At 30.8% G+C, this 20,813-nt stretch overlaps 2 protein-coding genes and 1 long non-coding RNA gene across 4 annotated transcripts; 2 read left to right on the forward strand and 1 right to left on the reverse strand.

Annotated features, from left to right (window-relative positions):
- The first annotated feature begins 4,219 nt into the window (after window positions 1-4,219).
- Window positions 4,220-6,644, forward strand: LOC105774210 (bet1-like protein At4g14600). The gene is made up of 4 exons (XM_012596612.2): window positions 4,220-4,415; window positions 4,555-4,678; window positions 5,327-5,383; window positions 6,159-6,644. The coding sequence occupies exons 1-4, from the start codon at window positions 4,348-4,350 to the stop codon at window positions 6,318-6,320; spliced, it is 411 nt and encodes a 136-aa protein (XP_012452066.1). The 5' UTR covers window positions 4,220-4,347; the 3' UTR covers window positions 6,321-6,644.
- Window positions 6,645-7,261: 617 nt separating this feature from the next.
- LOC105773880 (serine/threonine-protein kinase PEPKR2) lies at window positions 7,262-10,535 on the reverse strand. Its single transcript, XM_012596059.2, has 4 exons — window positions 10,316-10,535; window positions 9,133-9,999; window positions 8,263-8,559; window positions 7,262-7,940 (listed from the first exon to the last, which is right to left on the reverse strand). Exons 2-4 carry the CDS (start codon window positions 9,881-9,883, stop codon window positions 7,579-7,581), a joined length of 1,410 nt encoding a protein of 469 aa, XP_012451513.1. The 5' UTR covers window positions 9,884-9,999; window positions 10,316-10,535; the 3' UTR covers window positions 7,262-7,578.
- Window positions 10,536-15,735: 5,200 nt separating this feature from the next.
- LOC105774851 (uncharacterized) lies at window positions 15,736-19,914 on the forward strand. Of its 2 annotated transcripts, none has more exons than XR_008197012.1 (3): window positions 15,736-16,027; window positions 16,170-16,488; window positions 18,496-19,914. It is a non-coding gene; the product is annotated as an uncharacterized LOC105774851 (long non-coding RNA). The 2 variants fall into 2 exon arrangements; XR_001127574.2 differs by having other exon boundaries at window positions 19,618-19,914.
- Window positions 19,915-20,813: the final 899 nt, after the last annotated feature.

A 20,813-nucleotide genomic window follows, 5' to 3' on the forward strand; every position in this document is an offset into this window, starting at 1 on the left:
GGGGCATAAAAAATTACTTTCAAATTTAATTTCATCATTCATAATAAAGCTGTCCTCCTGTACAGCAGTCACTAAAATAATTATAATTCAAGCTACGAAACTCGAAATTTAGATCCGTAAATTTTCCATAAAACTAGACTCATATATCTATTCACCATAAATTTTTCAGAATTTTTCTTTAGCCAATTAGTACAGTTTATTAGTTGAAGTCTCCCTGTTTCACTAATCGACTATCCTAACCACTCATCACTAAAATTTAATTATCTCTTATTAAAGGCTTCATATGGTGATTAAACTTATTTCTAATGAAAATAGACTCATTAAGGAGTCTATACATATAAATTATAACTCAAAATTCCTTCTGTACAATTTTTAATGAATTTCTAAAGTCAGAACAGGGACTTCAAAACATTCTTGCCCTGTTTCACTAAAATTCAAATATCTAAAAGTATATAATTCTTTTGCTTACTCCACTTCTTTCCTATGAAAGTAGACTCTTTCAGCTTTAATTTCATATCTCACTCAACTTCTAATTCTATTTCCACTATTTTTGGTGATTTTTAAAAGTTACATCAATGCTGCTGTCCAAGAACTGCTCCATTGCAATTTTTAAAAAATTCAATATAACCCTTTATAATTGTCTAACCTTCCTGCAAATTTCAAATCACAACCAATTCCAGATTTCATCTACTTCATTTAAATACTAATGAAGTTCAACCAATCAACCATTTCAAACTAAAAACATGTATATATTTCGATATCTAACGCAACCATAACATTCAAATTTACTTTTACTTCAATTCCCTATACATGCCATATAAATCCAAAAGTTGCTTAACATAAACTACGGAGTATATCGGGTAGTGTGATTCTTGATGTAGATCCGATCCTCCGAATGTATAAATACGTTAATCTACAAAACAATAAACACACACATGTAAGCTTATAGAAAAGCTTAGTAAGTTCATAGGCATAAAACATAAATCTTACCAAACACTTGTACACTTATACAATATACACCATTACTAAATTTACTGTCAACCACAATCTTTGGTGAGTTCTTTGGTATAAACTCACTACTACTTATTCTTTTACCATAATTCCTTTGGGCCCATTTGTCACTTACCATCCTTGATCAAAATTAAGGAACGGTTATGGAAATTTGAGTACTTCACTTTCACTTTGCCATATGACCTCTTATCACTTGTCCTTGATCAGATAAGTGTAGCTAGGCTACCACTTATCACTTTACCACTTGATCAGATAAGTGTAGCTGAAGCTACCACTTATCACTTTGTTTCTTGATCAGATAAGTGTAACCACTTATCACTTTGTTTCTTGATCAGATAAGTGTAACCACTTATCACTTTGTTTCTTGATCAGATAAGTGTAGCTAAAACTACCACTTATCACTTTGTCACTTGATCAGAAGTACTCAAATCCGACGTTCCACTTAATTTGATCATTTATTCGATTTTCACATTTTTATTTTATTCTCATTTCAACAATAAATACATTTCACCATACATTGTATAATTCATGAAATTAACATTTAATCATTAAATTTCAGCCATATGAACTTACCTGGATCGATTTGCAGAATTTGTAAAAGTTCAGGGACTAATCGACTACTTTTTCTTTTCCTCGACTTGTTTGTGTTCTCGATCTAAAATGCAAATTTATTCATTCATCAGCATTTAATTCAATTCTAATTCATTTCACAATTTATGCCCTTTAATTTTCGAAGTTACACTTTTACCCCAAACTTTACAGTTTTTACAATTTGATCCCTACTCAATTAACCCTCAATTGATCTAATTTTTCTCAATTAACACCTTTTCCAACTATTTTAGACTACTACATAGCCTTTCATACTCAAAACCGCAACACCAAACCTTAATTCCCAACTTTTCACAATTAGGTCCCTAAAATCAATTTCTATCAAAATTACTTAATAAAATCATCATATAACAAAATTAAAGCTTCAATTTCATGTTTATTCATCATAAAAATCCAACACTAATCAATGGTAACTTTCAAAATCAGCCATGGAATCAAAAACTAATGAAATAATTAGTTGGACCTAATTGTAAAAGTATCAAAATCACAAAAATTAGAAGAAATAATCAAGAATTAAACTTACATGATTCAAAAATATGAAAACCAGCTTATTCCAGACCTCCTATGGCGTTTTTCTGATAAATTGTGAAGAGATCTCTAGATTTTTCACTTTTGTCTTTGTTTTAAATGTTTAATTTGTTAAGTTTCCAATTTTGCCCCTGTTTCTCCTTACATTCTGCTGATTTTTCTTACCCAACCGTCCAGCCCATATAATTTGGGCCTAATAGCCTTTTAAATCCCTCCACTTTAGTCACTTAAGCTATTTAATCACAATTTAACAAATTTTACACTATTCCCAATTTAGTCCTTTTAGTTAATTAACTATCCAAACGTTAAAATTTTCTAACTAAACTTTAATACCAACTCAATGACACTCTATAAATATTTCTAAAAATATTTATGGCTCGGTTTAAAATCTTGAGGTCTCGATACCTCGTTTTTTAATTATTTTAATATTTATTCCTAGTACACTATTCACTATTTCAAAATTTTCCTAACTTCACATTTAACTTATACTTACTAAATTTATAATATTTTCTACTCGTTTGTCAGATTTAGTGATCTCGAATCACCATTCCGACACCACTAAAAATTCAGGCTATTACACTTTTTGATCCAAAAATATTTTTAAAAAGTATTGCTAAACTAGTATAAGTGAGTTCCATAGATATTTATAAGCTTTTGCTTTTTGTTTAGGTTGATTGGACAAGGGCCCAAATTGAGCGATTTGCTATTCGGCTATCCTGTTTTTTTAATAGGGGTAAGTGCTTGATTGAGTTGAGTCAATTTGAGTGAAAAAACATTGAATTAATCGAGTTAGCGAGTCTTATTTTATCATCCTAACTTAATTTGAATTTTTTTCGAATCAAGTTACTTGAAATGAAACTCTAGTCGGGTCGAATCAAATGAAATTGTTCAAGATAAGTTAAAAAAATAAACATGTCAAATTAAAATATTGTTATAGTATAATTAATTCCATATTAGAGCATATAAACTTCAAACCATATATATTTGAAAAATTTTCAAAGCAAAATAAGAAGAAAAAAAACACTATTATTTTAAAAATTTAAAACTATTATAAACTTAAACCATTAATTAATTTATTCTCCAAACTATTATTTTAGAAATTTTAAAAATTTAACTTTCTATATATATTCTTTAGAATCTTATTAAAAATTTTAAATTTTTTAAAATATAATTTTATAAATATATTGAATTTAGAAAATTATTTTGATTTTCTTTTGTAATTTTTATTGAGAGATAGACCAATTTGCTCGTTTTCAAAATTGACAGAGGTCAAAGGGTATTTATACCAATATGTTATTTGAATTATTCGAGTTATTCAAATTGTAAAATTTAACTCGACTCGAACTTATTTGAATAAATAACTCGAATTGACTTAAAAATAAAACCAAATAATTCAAAATTTAAATTTTCTTGATTTTTTCAAATTGAATCGAGTTTTACTATTTAAAAAATTTTAAGTTTATTTTTTATTTTGCACATTATTAAATATTTTTAAATTACTATTTAATAAAACTTATATTTTATCTTTTTAAAAGTACAAGATGTTAAACCTTCAGCATGAAGTTTTACTTTAGATTTTAAAACATTTTGATTTGTAATATTAATTTTTGTAAATATTTTAAGAATTAATTTCATTCTATTTTATTTCAAATAACTGACGTGGAAATTACATGTAATTTTATTTTATATTTAAAATTCCATGTCATGTATTTAAAGACCTAATCATCGTGCTGTTAGTGATTTAACGAATATTTGACTCAAAAACAAATTTGATAACTCAAGTACTATTTTATAATTTTTAAATTTAAGTGATCTAACTAAAATTTACTAATAGTTGGATGACCTTACGTAGTTTGCCATATATAATTTGAAATTTTAGGGGAAAAGAATAATTGTGAAATATGAAGAGGACGAAATTTTAATTTTATTTTTCCTTAGACCCTAGTTTGGCAAATTACAAAATCTACCTAAAATTTAAAAAAATTAGAGCCGCTAGATTGTTAAACCAACGGTAGATCGTTCTCTCAACAACGTCGTAACAAAAAATAAAAAGGTGTTTGGGGGAAATTAAAGACTATAAATAAAACCTTTCAAAATCGGGCGAGAGCTCTCGCGTCGATTTGTACTTCTTTCAATCCGATTTGACTCAGTTACCTTGTTTTAAGACGTTTTTGGCTCACTTTCCGGTCGTTCGTTTCGATGGCGTCGACCTCAAACCGAACCGGTGGCGGTTCCTTCTACGGCGGTGCGGCTCCTTACCGATCAAGGTTTGATTTTCTCTTCTTGAAATTCTTTCGATTCGATTCATTTATAATTCAGAGAATCCAGAGAGTTAAGAATTTATTAGGTTTCCTTTTTCATTCGTTTTTTTGCGGTAATTTTGTTTTATTGTTATTATTGAAACAGAGATGGTTTAAGCACGAGACCGGTGGCTAGCTCCGATGAGATACAATTGCGTATTGATCCGATGCATGCTGATTTGGACGATGAGATCTCTGGTCTCCGTAGCCAAGTTAAACAATTGAGAAACGTAAGACCTTTATCGCCTATTTGTTGATTTATTTTCTAAATTCATGTTTTATGATATATTTGATGTTCCCTTTTATATTGGATGAATTGCATAAATGATATAATTGAATTGATAAAGTTCAACAGGATTTCGCTGATAATTTGATGTGTGTTTTTTTGCCTTCATTTGTTTGGCTTTTAAGGATTCAAGCTAAAATTTGAGTTTAATTTATTGCTTAGATAAAATATTGTCATGCATTTGGATAGCTTTGAGTTCTCAGAAGATGCCATGATGTTGTCATTGTTTCTCTGGGCATATTCATTCTTGAAAAGAAAATTGAAAATTAAAAATTAAAACCAACGTTTATGAATATCAAAGGTCAGTTTGAAGTGAGATAAACAAGGCTTATAAGAATTTATCTTCTAATGGCATTGAATATGTTTTTCCTTTTCTTGCTGGAGTTATTTTGTATTTTTGTCCATATCGACTTGTATCTTGACACTTGAAGCTAAGTTTAGCTTCTGATTTTTTTTTTTCCCTTTTGGGTTTGGGGGCGAGGGGAAGGGTTCTTTTCCTTCCTATTCATTCTCCACCCCCTTTTCTTTTTGATGAAATATTCATTCTCTACCTTTAACTGACTGAGTTGTGTTAATCTTAAATCTGTTACAGGTTGCTCAAGAGATAGGATCAGAAGCAAAATTTCAGAAGGACTTTTTAGATCAGCTGGTATTTATTAATTATTACTGCTAAATCTACGCTTTCTTCACAGTTGTTCTCTTTATAGTTTCTTGCATATGAAAAATTGCGATGATGTATTGTTGCTTGCACATAAGGAATGACCACCTTAGTTTATCAAACACATTTTTGTGGTTTTACTATAATATCAAAGTGAAGTGGAGGGGCAATAAAATTCTGAATTCTTTGAACCATTGTAGTCATGGAAAATAACCTGAAAAAAAAAGGGAAATAATAATCATTGCTTATCTGCACTTGACATGGTATTTATCAAGTGTATCGTGTAAAAAGATGGTGATAAAATCTTCATCTGTCACTAGAGTTATTAAGGAATAGTTTTCCCTTTGGAATTTGTATGGTAGGAAATGTCCTTTTCTTTATCCTCTCAGTTCATATGCTGTATTGTTTAAGAAAATATTGATTATGATTGAACATAATGCACCCCCTTGTTCTATGATTCATCCTGTTATTATTTTTCTCCATCTCTTTGAATTTTATGGTAGACAAGGAGGTGAAGTTATGATAGTAATCAAGTTCATGGTTGCTAAGCCTTAATGCAAAAGAAAACTATTATCTGCAGTGATTCTCTGCTTTTTATCATGCCTGCTAATAATTTCTATCAGTTTCTTGTCTTGAACAATGATTGTTGGTTGAAGATAGCTGAAGATAGCACGGCATAACGTAGTGCTTTGTGATTTATATTTGAAAAAAAAGGCTTTCTTTTTGGTTTCCCGCTTCCTGAACATATAATCTCACTTTATGACAGCAAATGACCATGATTAAAGCTCAAGCAGGGGTGAAGAACAACATCAGGAAACTGAACAAGAGTATAATCAAGCATGGGTCAAACCATATTGTTCATGTGGTTCTTTTTGCACTGTTTTGCTTCTTTGTTGTCTACATGTGGTCCAAAGTATCCAGGAGATGAAGTTCGCAAGACTGCCGGATACATTGTTGAACGGGGATCGAAAATTTATTCAGCAAAGTTGGTTGTGTATAACTTTGTTTGTTCATGACTTTATCAGCTGTATAATTGACAAAGACATCAATGTTTCTAGGTTTAATGCTATGGTAAGAACGCTAGTTCTTTCATCCTAAAGAGATGTTTTGCGTTTATAAATCCCTAGTTTCTAATGCATGATTTGTATAATCCACGCTGCTATTTTTTAATGTTTTGGATGTTTTTGCCTTCTGTTATACTGAACTTGTAAATCTCAACATAAATTTTATTAAAGGTATTGTTATTTATTAAGATTCAACATCCAAGTTTTTCCTTTTTTTTTTTTTTTATGGCCTTGAAAATGTTAATTTAAATCAAATTATGCCCAGCTGTTTGTAATTAATCTGTATTCATTAAGAACCCCAAGCTTTTGTCTGATACTCATATGTTAGGTTTAGAGGCTTCAACTAAATCCAAAGTTGAGTGATCCTCGTATATTAGCCTTAAAACTGAGTGGATGGGTAAATTAATTTTTATATGGTAGCTTATTTTATTTATTTTTATTGTTAAAAACTAATATAATTTATAGAATAATTAGTTATTCAAGGCATGCTGCATGTACTTTATACTATTATATATATATAATGATTAATTTATTCATTTTTTGAGAAAAAAATTAAATACAATCCGACTCTTAATACAAAAATTTTCATGTTTTTTACTGATATCAAACTTCTAATACACATTTTAACAATTTTGTTTTAACTAAACGGAATCAACAGACTGAATTAGAAACTGACCGAAGTATGAATCCAGACAGAGGTTTTAAATTTTTAATAATTTTTTAATCTAACCGATCAAATAATAACCTGACCGATTTGACCACCAATTCAATTTAAAAAACATTTCATTTCAATAACAAAAATAGCTTACGTCACTAACGAAGGAAACCTTTTTCATTTCCATTACCAAGTACCTGTACAACTGAGAAGTGATTTTGAAAGTAACTATTTACATCAATTCTATAGACAAATGCTCACCAGGCTAGTACAATTATTTAGTTAACACGATTTGCTTTGAAGCCAGAAAAAGATGACAACATTGTCACCAGGATTGATGTTTCCATCCATAATCATCATTTTAGGCCACTGAAAATTGCAACCAGGGTGGGTTAATTCTCTCTAAATCCCCCAGCTCAAAAGACAGTGGAGAGATAATCATGTATGTTAGCGGTGTCAGCTGTGGATCAGAAGGCTCGACAGAGGTTGTTAGCAGTCAAATTAGATGAACACTGCTGCTCTATAGGTCCAGGGGGACTGCAAAGTCGACTCCTCTTTGGTTCCGATATCCTCACATGGGAAATTGCTACTGCAAGCACATCCACCACCCCGTTTTCATCTAGTTCCTCAGACTTGCAGCTTGAACTGTTTGACGATAAGACTAGATGTGGACGTTGACTACAAGAACCACTGTCTATACTCGTTGCACTTGACTCGGATCTGGGAGAATTGAATTTTTGGACCGACGGTTCTACTGGATTCTTCAACTTCGATTTAGTGTATAATGTCTTCAATGAGTGCTCGGTATAGAACAATATCCATGGATGCCCTGACATTACACAATTCAATAAAATTTAAGTTATTTCAAAGAACTGTAGTGTCAGCAACCCCTATTCAAGTCCTAATATAAATTTCTAACTAATAACAGATTGTTCAGGAAAAAAGGGAATATAAAATGACCACATAAATCCAAAGAAACGAAGATAACATGATAACATTCATCTACATTTCATAGCTGAGACCTAAATATATAATTAGCAAAATGACATGATTCATTGATGGATGCAAGGGTGTTTGACAAACTTATAGTAAAATGCATTTATTATTTAATTATTCTACGTATTTTAGAAAGAGAAAGTTGGGGGCATTACTTAGTACTTCATCGGCCGTTATTCTTGATGAAACATCCCTCGTCAGCATTCTTGCCAATAAATCCCGTGCGGGTTTAGATACAGACTCCCACTTCCCCGAGTGAAAATCCAGCTTTACATTCTTGATGGCCTCAAACACTTCCTTCAAGGAATCTCCTTGAAATGGAAGAACACCGACCAAAAGTGCATGTAAGAGCACGCCAGCACTCCATATATCAACCTTCTCGGAATAATTTCCCAACAGTACTTCAGGCGCAACATAAGCCGGACTTCCAGCCAAACCAGACAAAGTCTGACCTGTAGTAAATAGTAAGTTGTGTCACTTAAAAGCATTAGCCACAGCTTAGAGAAAAATATAAATAGATTTGGATATAGAAAGGGTAATATGTAACGGCCAGACAGGAAGAAAATTTCCCTTGTCGTCTCATGCAACAATTTAATTTGGTCTCTACCTCTTCCTTCGTGCATGTGTGCAATGGATTTGAAGACAACCTCAAAGTTATGATGTTTCCATATTTGATAAACAGTGGGACCATATAAACTTAACTCTAGGTCTCCAAATATTTGGATAGTGAGTTGCAAGATAATAAACAAAGCAACAATTTAAAAGATTCGATAGAAAGGGAAGGTAATATTCTTCAAAGTAGGTTGAATATATTCAACCTCTCCTTCGTGCACGTGTGCAATGGATTCGAAGACAATATCAGTTATGATGTTCCCATATTTGATAAACAGTGGGACCATATAAACTTAACTCTAGGTCTCCAAGTATTTGGATAGTGAGTTACAAGATAATAACCAATGCGACAATTTAAAAGGTTTGATAAAAAGGAAAGGCAATATTTTTCGAAGTAGGTTGAAGATATTCACCATTGGAGATTCTCATGGCAAGACCAAAATCTGCCAGCTTTATCTTTCCTGAAGTTGTGAGGAGAATATTTTCAGGCTTTATATCTCTATGCACAACTCCCATCTCATGACAATACTTAATGACTAACATCACATCCTTAAAAATATTAGCAGCACGTTGCTCGGAATACTGACCCTCTGCCATTTGGTCAATCAAACGACCTCCAGAGCACAATTCCATTACAAGATGAAAGCAATCCGGTTCCTCATACACTGCCTGCAAAGTCACAACCCCCGGATGACCAGATAAATGCTGCATTATCTCTACTTCTCTATGAACTGTCTCTTCTCCCTTATGCAAGGTTTTACATGCAAACTCTACTCCACTAGTCTTAGACCTACACAACCAAACCAACCCGAATTTCCCCTGTCCAATTGGGTCGCCTTTAACATAATCATCCTCAATCTTTTTCTTCCGACCAGTTCGTGTAATGACCTCAATACACCCTATCTTCCTCTTAAGACCTCTTCCCGGAGGAACCAAAGAAGATGCACCGCAAGGTGGGGCGGTCGCGACACCGGCTAGTCTACTTTTACATGAACCAATAGGATGAGCATCTACATCTTCTTTGCACCTTTTTTTGATCCTTGCATAATCTTCTAAGGAATAATGGGACCTAATGTTAGATGATCTAGAGTCACAAGTGGGTGCAAAATTGTTGGTTACCTCCGGAGATACATTGGTTTCACTTCCTTTCCTCTTCTTTCTCATCAAGTCAATTATTCAATGTAAACAATCTTATCTAAAACTAGATCTTCGGTACATTGAAGTTTCAGAAAGAGAACAAATTAAAGATAATCAACGAAATACCCAATTTTACTGCTTTCCTGTAAATCAAGAACGAAAAGAAATAATTATAAAAAAATTTGATTCAGTAATCCATAAAAATTTTGTGAGACCCAATTAAGCGAAGGAATTAAAAATCTGATATATTTAATTAAAACGGAAAATTTTTTTTAAATGAAAATCAAGATACTAAATTTGATCCTATTTGCTTTTTTTAGTGGATTCTCCTGGGACCAGATAGAACCCAAGATCAAAATCCTATTATTCTTCCATGATTCAAAAAAAAAATTCAACCCAATCATAAAACAATTAAGCCCCCCAAAAAACACACCCAGAAATTAAAGGCGAAGAACGAACCTTTAAACAAAGCGAAAAATGCCACAGATTCCAACAGAAGGGGGACCTCGGTTGAAAAATGGTAAAGAGAGAATGAAAGAAAGTAAGAAGGGAAGAAGAATCAGTGAAACCAGATATAAGTATTATAATTGGGAAAACCCCGGGAGAGAAAATCGGAGGATCAAATCGGAAAACCTAGAAATTTCCGGGCCAAGAGATTTCGGGGTGATTTTTTTTTTTATCTTATTCACACACATTTAATAAATTATATTATTTATACTAAAAAATTTATCACCCATGCAGATTTAAAATACAGAACATTCAATAAATAATAAAACGTATGGTTTGAAGTTAATTAAAATATTTGAAATATATACGATATTAAAATAAAAATGTTGAGATCAACCCGATTAAGCAAAATAAAAAAAATAGCGGAATAAATTAATAAATTGAACACAAAAGTTTAACGTGAAAAAACTTCTCTAAAGAGGATAAAAAAACCACCGGTAAAAATAATTTTATTATAATGACAAAAGAATGAATAGTACAAAAGATGGAGATAAAAACTAAACCTCGAAAACCTGAAAACAAAGAACCCTCAAAACGTAAACACAAAATCCTCTAAATGTATTATGAGTTCTAATATCTAATGGGTGTATTTTCTAAGGTTGTAAAAGAGTCTATTTATAAGCTAAATTCATAGGTCAAATAACAATAAAATAATCTAGACTAATCAGAGTTTGATTGGAACAAATAAACAGAGTTTAATTGAAAATTATTTATCAAATTTGACTAAAATAGGAGTCGTACTCAACAAATCTCCACATTGACTCATATTTCCACAATGCAATCTTTGCCAAAGCTTGCCACAAGCCTATCTTGAACTATGCAGAAAATTAATTGAGTCGAATATGTGCTTAGAAATTGGAAGACTTCTAGCTTTCGACTTGTACGCTGCCGAATTAAAATTAACCTGAGACTGATTTTCACAAACATAATGCCCTAACTTTTCAAAACCTGCATCCAAGGAAGAACCTCTCTTTAACGAAACGGTTATAGCTTTTTCCCTCTTATGATCAAGTTGTCTCCGCTCCAAACGAGTTGAATTCGACTCTGTAACGGATGAGGGACGTCCGATTTCACCGATCACTGTAGAATCTTCCAGAATATAAAGACTGTCGGTTCTTTTACATTTTAACAAAACGAGAGCTCCACGAGATACTTTAATATCGCTCGACTTGATGTTGATTCTGCATCCTTTCAAGTCTAAAATACTGAAGGAGATGAGATTCTTTCGTAAATCAGATACATACCTGACATTTGAGAGTGTTCTAATCGTCCCATCGTGTATCCTAATTTTAACAGTATCAATACCAATTACCTTGCTAAATGAATCGTTTCTCATGCGCACAACTCCACCTTTAACTGAACTGTATGTGGAGAACCATTCTCTATTGGGACACATGTGAAAAGAACATCCCAAATCTAGGATCCACTCGAACGTGAGCTTGGAGTTATCACTCGTTAACACTAACAAGAAATAATCACCGCTTTGATCGACCAAATTAACACCAGCTACATCTTCCTCGTTACTCTCAGCAGCTCTTTTATTTTGCAGTTTATAACAATCTGCTTTGACGTGACCTAACTTTTTACAATAGCGACACATTTTGTCTCGTTTCTTTGATGCCACCAAAACGGAAGTTTGCCTATCTGCCTTGCTATCCAAACCAAACTCATTTTCGAATTTGTCTCTACTCAACAAATGACCCTTCACATATTCAAACGAGAGTTTGTCTCTGCCATAAATCAGGGTCTCCCTAAAAGACTTGTATAAATGGGGTAAAGAGCACAATAATAGCATAGTCTGATCTTCATTGTCAATATGAACCTTAACGTTCTTTAAATCATTTAAAAGGGTAATGAATTGACTGATGTGATCTCTAATAAGCTCACATTTGTTCATGTGAAACGTAAATAGACGTTGTTTCAACATTAAACAGTTAGTCAGAAACTTAGTCGCATAAAGAGTTTCTAACATTTTCCACAAGGAGGATGAGGTGTTCTCCATCAATACCTCCTGCAATACCGTATTCGCGAGGCACAACTGTATTGCAGACAAGGCATTTTCATCAAGCTTTTCCCATTCTGTTTGATTTAGATTCTCAGACTTTTTCCTGGTAACAACCTTTTTCAAGCTGGTTTGAACTAGAATTGTCATCATTCAAACCTGCCATAGATTGAAATTTGTCTCACCATCGAACTTCTCAATTTCAAACATTGTTACTGTCATCTCTGAATGGGCTGATCTATGAAAATTAAACTAGCTTTGATACCACTTGTTGGGATCAACCCGATTAAGCAACAATTAAAAAAAATAGCGGAATAAATTGAGAAATTGAACACACAAATTTAACGTGGAAAAATCCCTCCAAAGAGGATAAAAAAACCACGAGCAAAGATAATTTTATTCTAATGACAAAAGAATGAAGAGTACAAAAGATGGAAATAAAAACTAAACTCCGAAAATCCAAAAACAAAAAACCACGTAAACACAAAATTCTTTAAATGTGTTATGAGTTCTAATATCTAATGGGTGTATTTTCTAAGATTGTAAAAGAGCCTATTTATAGGCTAAATTCATAGGTAAAATAATAATAAAATAATCTAGACTAATCGAGTTTGATTAAAACAAATAAACAAAGTTTAATTGAAAGATTATTTTTCAAATTTGATTGAAATAAGAGTCATACTAAAAAAAAAACTAGATTAAATTATGAATAAAATGAAATTTAAACATATAAATATCGATAAACAATATTAAATGCAAGACAATATTTTATCATGATTTTTCATCAATTGTGAGTTAATATCGAGTTGATTTGTGATACCAACTCAATTAACAACATTATTAATATATACAATGGCGGAGATAATAAATCGTGCATATTAAAATGGTTTATAAAAGAACATCAAAATAAAACATTAGTTGAGTAGTAAATTTAAGGTTTTGTTAAAATGAAAAGACTAAAATACCTTAAAAACTATAATTTATTTTTATTACGGAAGGATATTTTTATAATATTCTAATTGAGTTAGTGACCGGTTGAGGATGATACCAACTCAAGAAAACACTTAATAAATAGTATGTACGAATATACACATGGTGGAGATAATAAATTGTGCATATTAAAATTTATTAAAATAAATCTTTAGTTGAGTGATAAATTGAAGGTTTTAATAATATAACCAGTATGGGTTCAAATCATATCATATGTATATTTTATTAGTTTTATTAAAATAAAATACTAAAATATTATTGAATAATATAACTTATTTTAATTATGGAAAGATATTTTCGTAATATTCCTAACCGGGTTGTTGAGAATCAAATTAACTTTAGTAAAACACATCATAAATGGTAAAGATTTTTAATTAAATTATTAGGTCAAATTTCAATTTCAACCCTTTACATTTCTAATATCTTTTATTAGTCCAAATAGTACTTAAATGATGTTAATTATTTTCTTTAAAATAATTATCTGAATTATCTTAAAATACCCTTTAAAAACCCATTCAATATCTTAATCTAAATTAGTTAATAGTCTTGCTTGGAATAATTAAGGATTAAATATAAAATTTATAGAAGGACTGGAATCATAATTTGACCTAAGTTATTATCAGGCATTTCAACGGCGAGGAAATTGGGGAGGTGTGGAGTTCTTAAACGCTACGCTTCGGGGGGTTTATTTAGGTACCCGGTTTTCAGAGAACCGGATTGGTTGGGCTTAAGTGATTCAGTGGTATACGTGGCCTTGAGATGTGTGCACTTTTATGTTTCTGTTAAAGCACGTAATGAGATGTGAAATGTTGAGTAACACGCGCGGGTCCAGGACGTGGACGTAGATCTTTTGGTTCTTGTCGATATCTCCATTAAACATGTCTTTTTGTACGGGTTGTTGTATTTAGCTTCTCGACATTGGGTCAAAGTTCTTTTCTTCGGCCTGAAGTCTATCATATATATATTTTTAAGTAAACTAGCAGAGAAAATTAAAATCTTAACAACAACGTGATTAACGTGTTTAAGTTATAGTAAATATTTTAATTATTAAATTAACATATAGAATTTATTGAAACCCATATATTAAAATCTAAAATTAATATAATAATTAAACAATAATTTAATTATGAAAATTACCAAGTCATCTAAATAAAATATAAAAAACAATTATATTAGAAAACTTCCTTTTTAAACATTAAAACATTCCTAAAATATGATTAAAATATTTATTTTTCAACTAAATATAACGACGTAGTATAATTATGTTGTTTGATAAAAATAAAATATATTTATTTTTAATTTTAATCTTAATTTTATTAATATAATATTTTATATTATTTAGATAGTTTTCCATAAAAATTAAATATAATAATTTAAATATTTATTTTTCAAGAAAATGCTATTATATTTAAAATTTTTTAATAAAATAAAACCAACTTAATATTTTTTATATTAAATGACAAGTAGTTATTTACTTACCTATCTTTTTGATACATTGATATGGATAGAGGATGAGGTAACACAGTTTGAACTTATGCCAAATAAGTGCTTGACAAGTGGTTTAGCGATCACTCCATACAAGTCAAGATATTTATCTATTTATCTTATTCTAACACTTCTTTTTTTGTTGAAAATTTTATTTTAAGTAAAAATTTAAAATAATTATCAAACACATTTAAAATATTGAAAGTTAAAATTTTTATTTTCAATTATATAAAAATTGTTTATTAAACATACAAGATAAATTATTTTATGTCTCACTTGGTTACAGGTGTAATAACATGAGAAAAATGTTTATTTATCACATATGTAGTACAATAGTTTGACATAAAAATTTCCGTTCTCTTTGCTAAAAAAAAAGTAATAATAAATGACTAAATATCACAAATTAAATTAATTTATTGCTCACTCATATTTTAGGCTAAATTAAGCTCCTATTTTTTTAATTGGCCCAATAGACTTTTCTTTTTCCTAAAGATTTAGGGAAATAGACTAATTTTGGAGAGAAAGCGTGAAAAGTGCGTCCATAGACATGTTTTCTACACAGTTGGTAGAAAATATGTTAGGAAAAATGCGCCCAGTTAGACGAGTTTTTTTTAAAATTTTTAGAAAATGCTTCCAGTTACACGCGCTTTTACACTCTCTTTAAAATTGATCTGTTCTCCTAAATCTTGAAAATAAATGACCTATTTAATCAATTAAAAAAAACTATATATGCACAATTTTTTAATATTCTTACAAAAATAGCATTGGTAAATTTAAAAACTTTTTTTTTTTTATCCTAGGACTGAAGTGGTAATTTTCAATCGTAATCATGAAATAGCTTCTAAATAAAAATACCAGTGTGTTTTACAATGTCTCATATTGAAGAAACCGAAAATGCTAATATTAACCCCAGTTAACTCCTCCAAAAGCCTTGCTCAAACCATCTTATTCCCATCAATCTATTCATTTGCAGCAAAACCCAAGTCCATAAACTATCCCAAAGTCTCCTTCTCGGTTTTTTGCAGCCAAAGCCAACAAAAATATCCACCTTTCGATTCTTTGCTCAACTCTTATCGTAAAGAAGAAGTTCGTGTCACCATAAAAGACACGACTCAATTCACAGTTGTTTATCAGAGACTAATCTTCATTTGACAGCTTCTGGTCTGAAATCCAAAACTAGAGGCAAGGTAGAAACATGATTCTTTTCTTTCTATTTTGCTTTACGAATTTGTCTTTGTTATGATTTCAAGTTTTGTGCTTTTTCTTGACAACCAAACAAAGGGTAACTTCAAAAAGATGGGATTTTTTAAAAAAAATTCATCTGTGCAGGTTAAAGATATATATGATGGTGGGGGTTATCTTGTATTAGTGACTACTATCGTCAAAGTGCATTTGATAGGATTCTTGCCTCTATCCCATTCAAGGGCCAGGTTTTTATTCTTGCTACTTCTTGATGATGGTGAATATTTATAGTAGTAATTGAGATGAAGGGATCATTGTTGGGATGTCAATTTTCTGATTCTTAATGAGACAAGTTTGTGGTGGTTTAATAGAACACAACATATTACTCCAGATGCTGTTTTGTCAGTACCAGATAAAAATGTTGCAACTGCTAAGAAATGTTCTGCCTTTCCTATTGAACTTGTTGGTAAGTTTCTTTGATATTCTCATATTTCATTTTGCCATAAAGATGGGGTAATTTCATAAGATATGGAAGATAAAAGACTTGTTTGGCGTTGATGACTAAAGTTACCTTTATGCTAATTTTAAAAGTTGTTATAATTAGCCTTATTTGACAAAAAAAGAGTCAAAATTGAATAGTTATTTGATAATATTATAAATTTTCATAATTTGGTGATAAAAAAGTAATTTATTAAATTACTAACAATTGGGTGACTATAAGTATAATTTACCCTATGTTTTGTTGTTAGTCAATATGTTCATATGTCAAGCATCGTAGCTTGTATAGAGTAATATCGTTGAAGGTTAAAATTGTTGCTAGGCCAATTTTAAAAAGTTGTTATTGTTAGCCAGTTGGTGATTAACAAGACAAAATAATAATTGTGTGACAATTTTGTAACATTTCATAGTTGAGGACAAAAAATAATTTACTAATTAATTGAATGATTATTTTGTAATTTTTCATAATTGAGTGACTAAAAGAAAAACTTATCAAGAATTAAATGACCACTAATATAGTTATCATTATTTACCATATTACCCCAAGTTATAGTCTATTAGTTGTATGTTCAGTCACCTAAAGTTATTACTATCTATCAAATTATCCAAGTTGTGATTGTTCAAATCACTAAAATTATTAATATTACCTTTTTACCCTATTGTTTGTTATATGAGTCATAAAAGTAAGTTTGTTTGTTATGTAAAGGAGATTCCTTCTTATCATGTTTGTCTGTAAAAATAGTCTGAGGAATAAGTCCTAAAAAGCTCATCCTCCAGATTTTTCCTATATATAAGGGAAAACAATTTTCAGTTGTAATCATCGAATAGCTTCTAAATAAAAATAGCAGGTTGTTTTAAAAACATGTCTTTCTACATATTTCTTGTTCTCTTTCTGATCAACATAGGCCAATCTTTAAAATAAAATCTCCCGTGAGTTTAAAAGTATGCTCTGTGCTTGCCATACAATGGATCTTGCACAACTGAAATTAAACTTAGACCAGGGGTACTAATTGATATTGTATTTAAGGAAGTATTCAGAATTAATGGTTTGACAGCTAAAAGGCAGTGCCTTTTTTTTTTGGCCAAGGAGGAAGGCCCAATTTCTAGCATAGCATACTTGTTGTTAAACCCATTAATTTCAGATATTTCGACCTTAAATTCTATAAGCAATTTGGTATCCGAGCTAGTGCTCCAAGATTTTCTTTTATTGAGAATCCTAGTTGAAAAGGAAGAGATTTCTCCAAAAAATGAATTCTAGACTTTCTACTTCAAAAGCACCAATTTCCTTACCTTCTTTCCCTTTAAAATCTCATTCCGCGAAGAAAATATCCTCATTATATGAGGTAATCTACTTCACAGAGGAAGAAAATGTTCAAGCCACGGACTTGCCACTTGTAAATCCATACTCTACCTATCAAAGACCTAGTTTTTCCCCAATAAAGAGTATAAAGTCATTAATCAGTACCAGTTGCAAGAATGTTCGAGAATATGTCCAGTCCTCGAAGTTCGACAAATATCTGATTTATGGGGGTCATAAAGAACAATTTGTTACTCTTGATATTCCTTCAAATTTCCCATATGATTGGATTCAACATGGATATTCACATATCCATTTTGGTGCAGTCAGATTAGCTCTCAATTATCATGGAACACCTGGGAAACCAGTTGTTTCTAGGATTGCTCTGTTAGATTCCAGGTATAAAAGACATCAGGACGCTTGTATTGGGACAGTTGAAGCCACTCTGAGTTCAGGAATGGCGATGGTAACCTTATTTCTTAACTTTACCATGTCACTTCAAGATCCAAACTTGTTGGATGCCTTGAAAGTTTAGATCCAGATTATTGGTGTTGAAATAGTTGAATCGGCAATTACATTAACCCTTCACTATCAAATAGTGTACAGGTTTCAAGATCATGCCTTTAAGCTATCGAATCATAATTCTGAAGATTCTCTTCTCATTTCTGTTAATACCAGAGAAGAGCCTCACTGTGTGCCTGTACCAAAACAAATACCCAAGCAAGAGTTGTTGAAACTTTTTCCAGAAAAGTGGGTAACAAACTATGGGCAAATCCACCAGCATGATCATGATCAACCTATCAGATCAACCAAAAGTTAGATCATCACTAAATCAGATGGAACCAGTGAAGTTCGATTTGATCACAACCGTTTGCGATCTCAGTCTACACTACCAATCTTCCCAACACAGTTGATGATGTAACCTTTTCAAATTGGAAGTCCAGGATCAGAATCAGCTCTTATAGAGAGTTTTCAAGCAGATGGAAAACCTCTATATTATTTTAAAGATCCTATTACAGGACATTGCCCATGGGATCTTATATGTTCCTGTGAATTGTGCCATGAGCTAAACTTTGAAGAGTGTGTTGTAGGCATGGATAATGAAGCTTACAAGCCTTACAAGAAATTTTTTTACAAGAAATTAACATAGTTTGAGTTTTACAAACGGTGGATAAATGGTGATCCAAATATTAGTCCTCTGGGAGAGGATAATGTCAAATTTGTTTATCTTGTTGATTGTTCTGTAGATAAGCTGAAAAAATCGTCAGAAGTTGAACAACAGCTTTCCTCACCACCTCCACCACCAAAGAAAGATCCTCAAGGCCAAAAAAAATGGTTAGTCAAGCCTTTAAAGTAGCCATGTTATAAAAATATCAATAAATGGGTTCAAAAACAAAATCAGATCCAATCTTGTTCCCAACAAGTCCAGACTTCTTGACTTATCTGAGATGGAATTGAACATATACCCATTATTAAACATATCGAGTTATTCTCTCTTAAATATTAAACATATACCCATTATTTATCATTAAAACAACATGGAGTGAATTTTGGTCCTTTTATAAAATGAGAACGCAATCTTAACAAGTTAAATAATATATAATTATCAATGAGGTTTTGGTATTGTTGATTAAAAAGAAGGCTTAAGATGCTTAGGCTCTGTGAACTCTTACCATATTTTATGATTCTTCTTTTTACTTAACAATGGAAAGAGAATGAAATGTGACAACTTTCTTGAGAATTTGATATGGGAATTCTTCTTTAATCTTTATCAACACTATCCTAATTTTTATTTTTAAGGACAAGGATGCCGTGAAGAAAATAGCATCGAAATGTGACAAATGAAATGAGTCGGTTCAACAGAAGAGAGTAGCTTTGGTTGAATATTTTCTGTATTGTAAACGACACCCTCTTAATTGTTACGAGGTTCTTTCAAAGGGGAGCAATGGAGTACACTATTTTGGTAGCTAAAACGACGATTTTTCTAGCTACATCACTCACTCTTTATCTAAGGGCAACTTTGGTTGAATATTTTATGTTTTGTAAACGACATATTCTTAATGGTTTATGAGGATCTTTTCAAGGAAGCATACTTGTCACCTAATGTCTCTTTTATTATGACCATTATCAAGTCGATACTTCAAAATTCAAATTTATTTATTTTACATTTAATTTGATTATTATTTTTAAATTCAAATTGAGTTAATTAAATTATATATGGACCCACTAAATATTTACATTTAGTAAATATAAAACAGTTTTAAACAAAATTTTTAAAAATAAAGTAAATAACGGATTCAAAAACAAATCCAAATATTTATTATTCGAATGCATTATTCACAAAAATAAAATAAATTCATATTTAATTGTTAATAACCTCCTTCACTCCACATTTACTATGAATAAAAATTAAAACATTTAAAATTAAATATGATCCAAATCTACAACTTTACAAAAATTAAATTAGATACCTAATTTCTACTATTCATTTTCATCTTTAGATTATATTACCCTAATTACTAATGTTGTGATGTGAGTAATTGATAGAGGTGCTCATGGGCCGATCTGGGTTTGGCCTGGGCTCATGTAAGATATTTAGACTAATTTTTCAAGTTTGGGTCTAGCTGGGCTGAAGGTATGGGTTTATTTTTTGTCTAAGCCCGACTCAATTTAAGAAAGGTAAATCTTGGCCCAACTCGACATGCTCATATTTGATTTTTTTAGATTAATTTTTATTTAAAAATAATTTTTTACAAAATATAATACACTAAAAAAACGCTAAAATAAAAATTTTCTAACACATTAAAAAGTATTTGTATTAAAAACATTACTATAAATATAATAAATATTTTATTATATTAAAAAACACAAATAAATACAAAAAATATTTTATTATATTGCATATATTTTTTAAAATTTTATATTTTGGATTGAGTTATTTAGTTGGGTAAGTTTTTTTTATTATTTAAATTTTGGGTAATGTATTTAATTGTTAT

This window comes from Gossypium raimondii, chromosome 6, assembly GCF_025698545.1.
Source record: "Gossypium raimondii isolate GPD5lz chromosome 6, ASM2569854v1, whole genome shotgun sequence".
Taxonomy (NCBI): Eukaryota; Viridiplantae; Streptophyta; class Magnoliopsida; order Malvales; family Malvaceae; genus Gossypium; species Gossypium raimondii.

Excerpts from the sequence above, each read along its gene's own strand:
- LOC105774210 (XM_012596612.2), top strand. The coding sequence starts at position 4,348 with ATGGCGTCGACCTCAAACCGAACCGGTGGCGGTTCCTTCTACGGCGGT. Across the intron at positions 4,679-5,326 it reads AAGTTAAACAATTGAGAAAC|GTTGCTCAAGAGATAGGATC; the intron begins GTAAGACCTTTA and ends AATCTGTTACAG. Across the intron at positions 5,384-6,158 it reads AGGACTTTTTAGATCAGCTG|CAAATGACCATGATTAAAGC; the intron begins GTATTTATTAAT and ends ACTTTATGACAG.
- LOC105773880 (XM_012596059.2), bottom strand. The coding sequence starts at position 9,883 with ATGAGAAAGAAGAGGAAAGGAAGTGAAACCAATGTATCTCCGGAGGTA. Across the intron at positions 8,560-9,132 it reads TGCCATGAGAATCTCCAATG|GTCAGACTTTGTCTGGTTTG; the intron begins GTGAATATCTTC and ends TATTTACTACAG. Across the intron at positions 7,941-8,262 it reads AACGGCCGATGAAGTACTAA|GGCATCCATGGATATTGTTC; the intron begins GTAATGCCCCCA and ends GTGTAATGTCAG.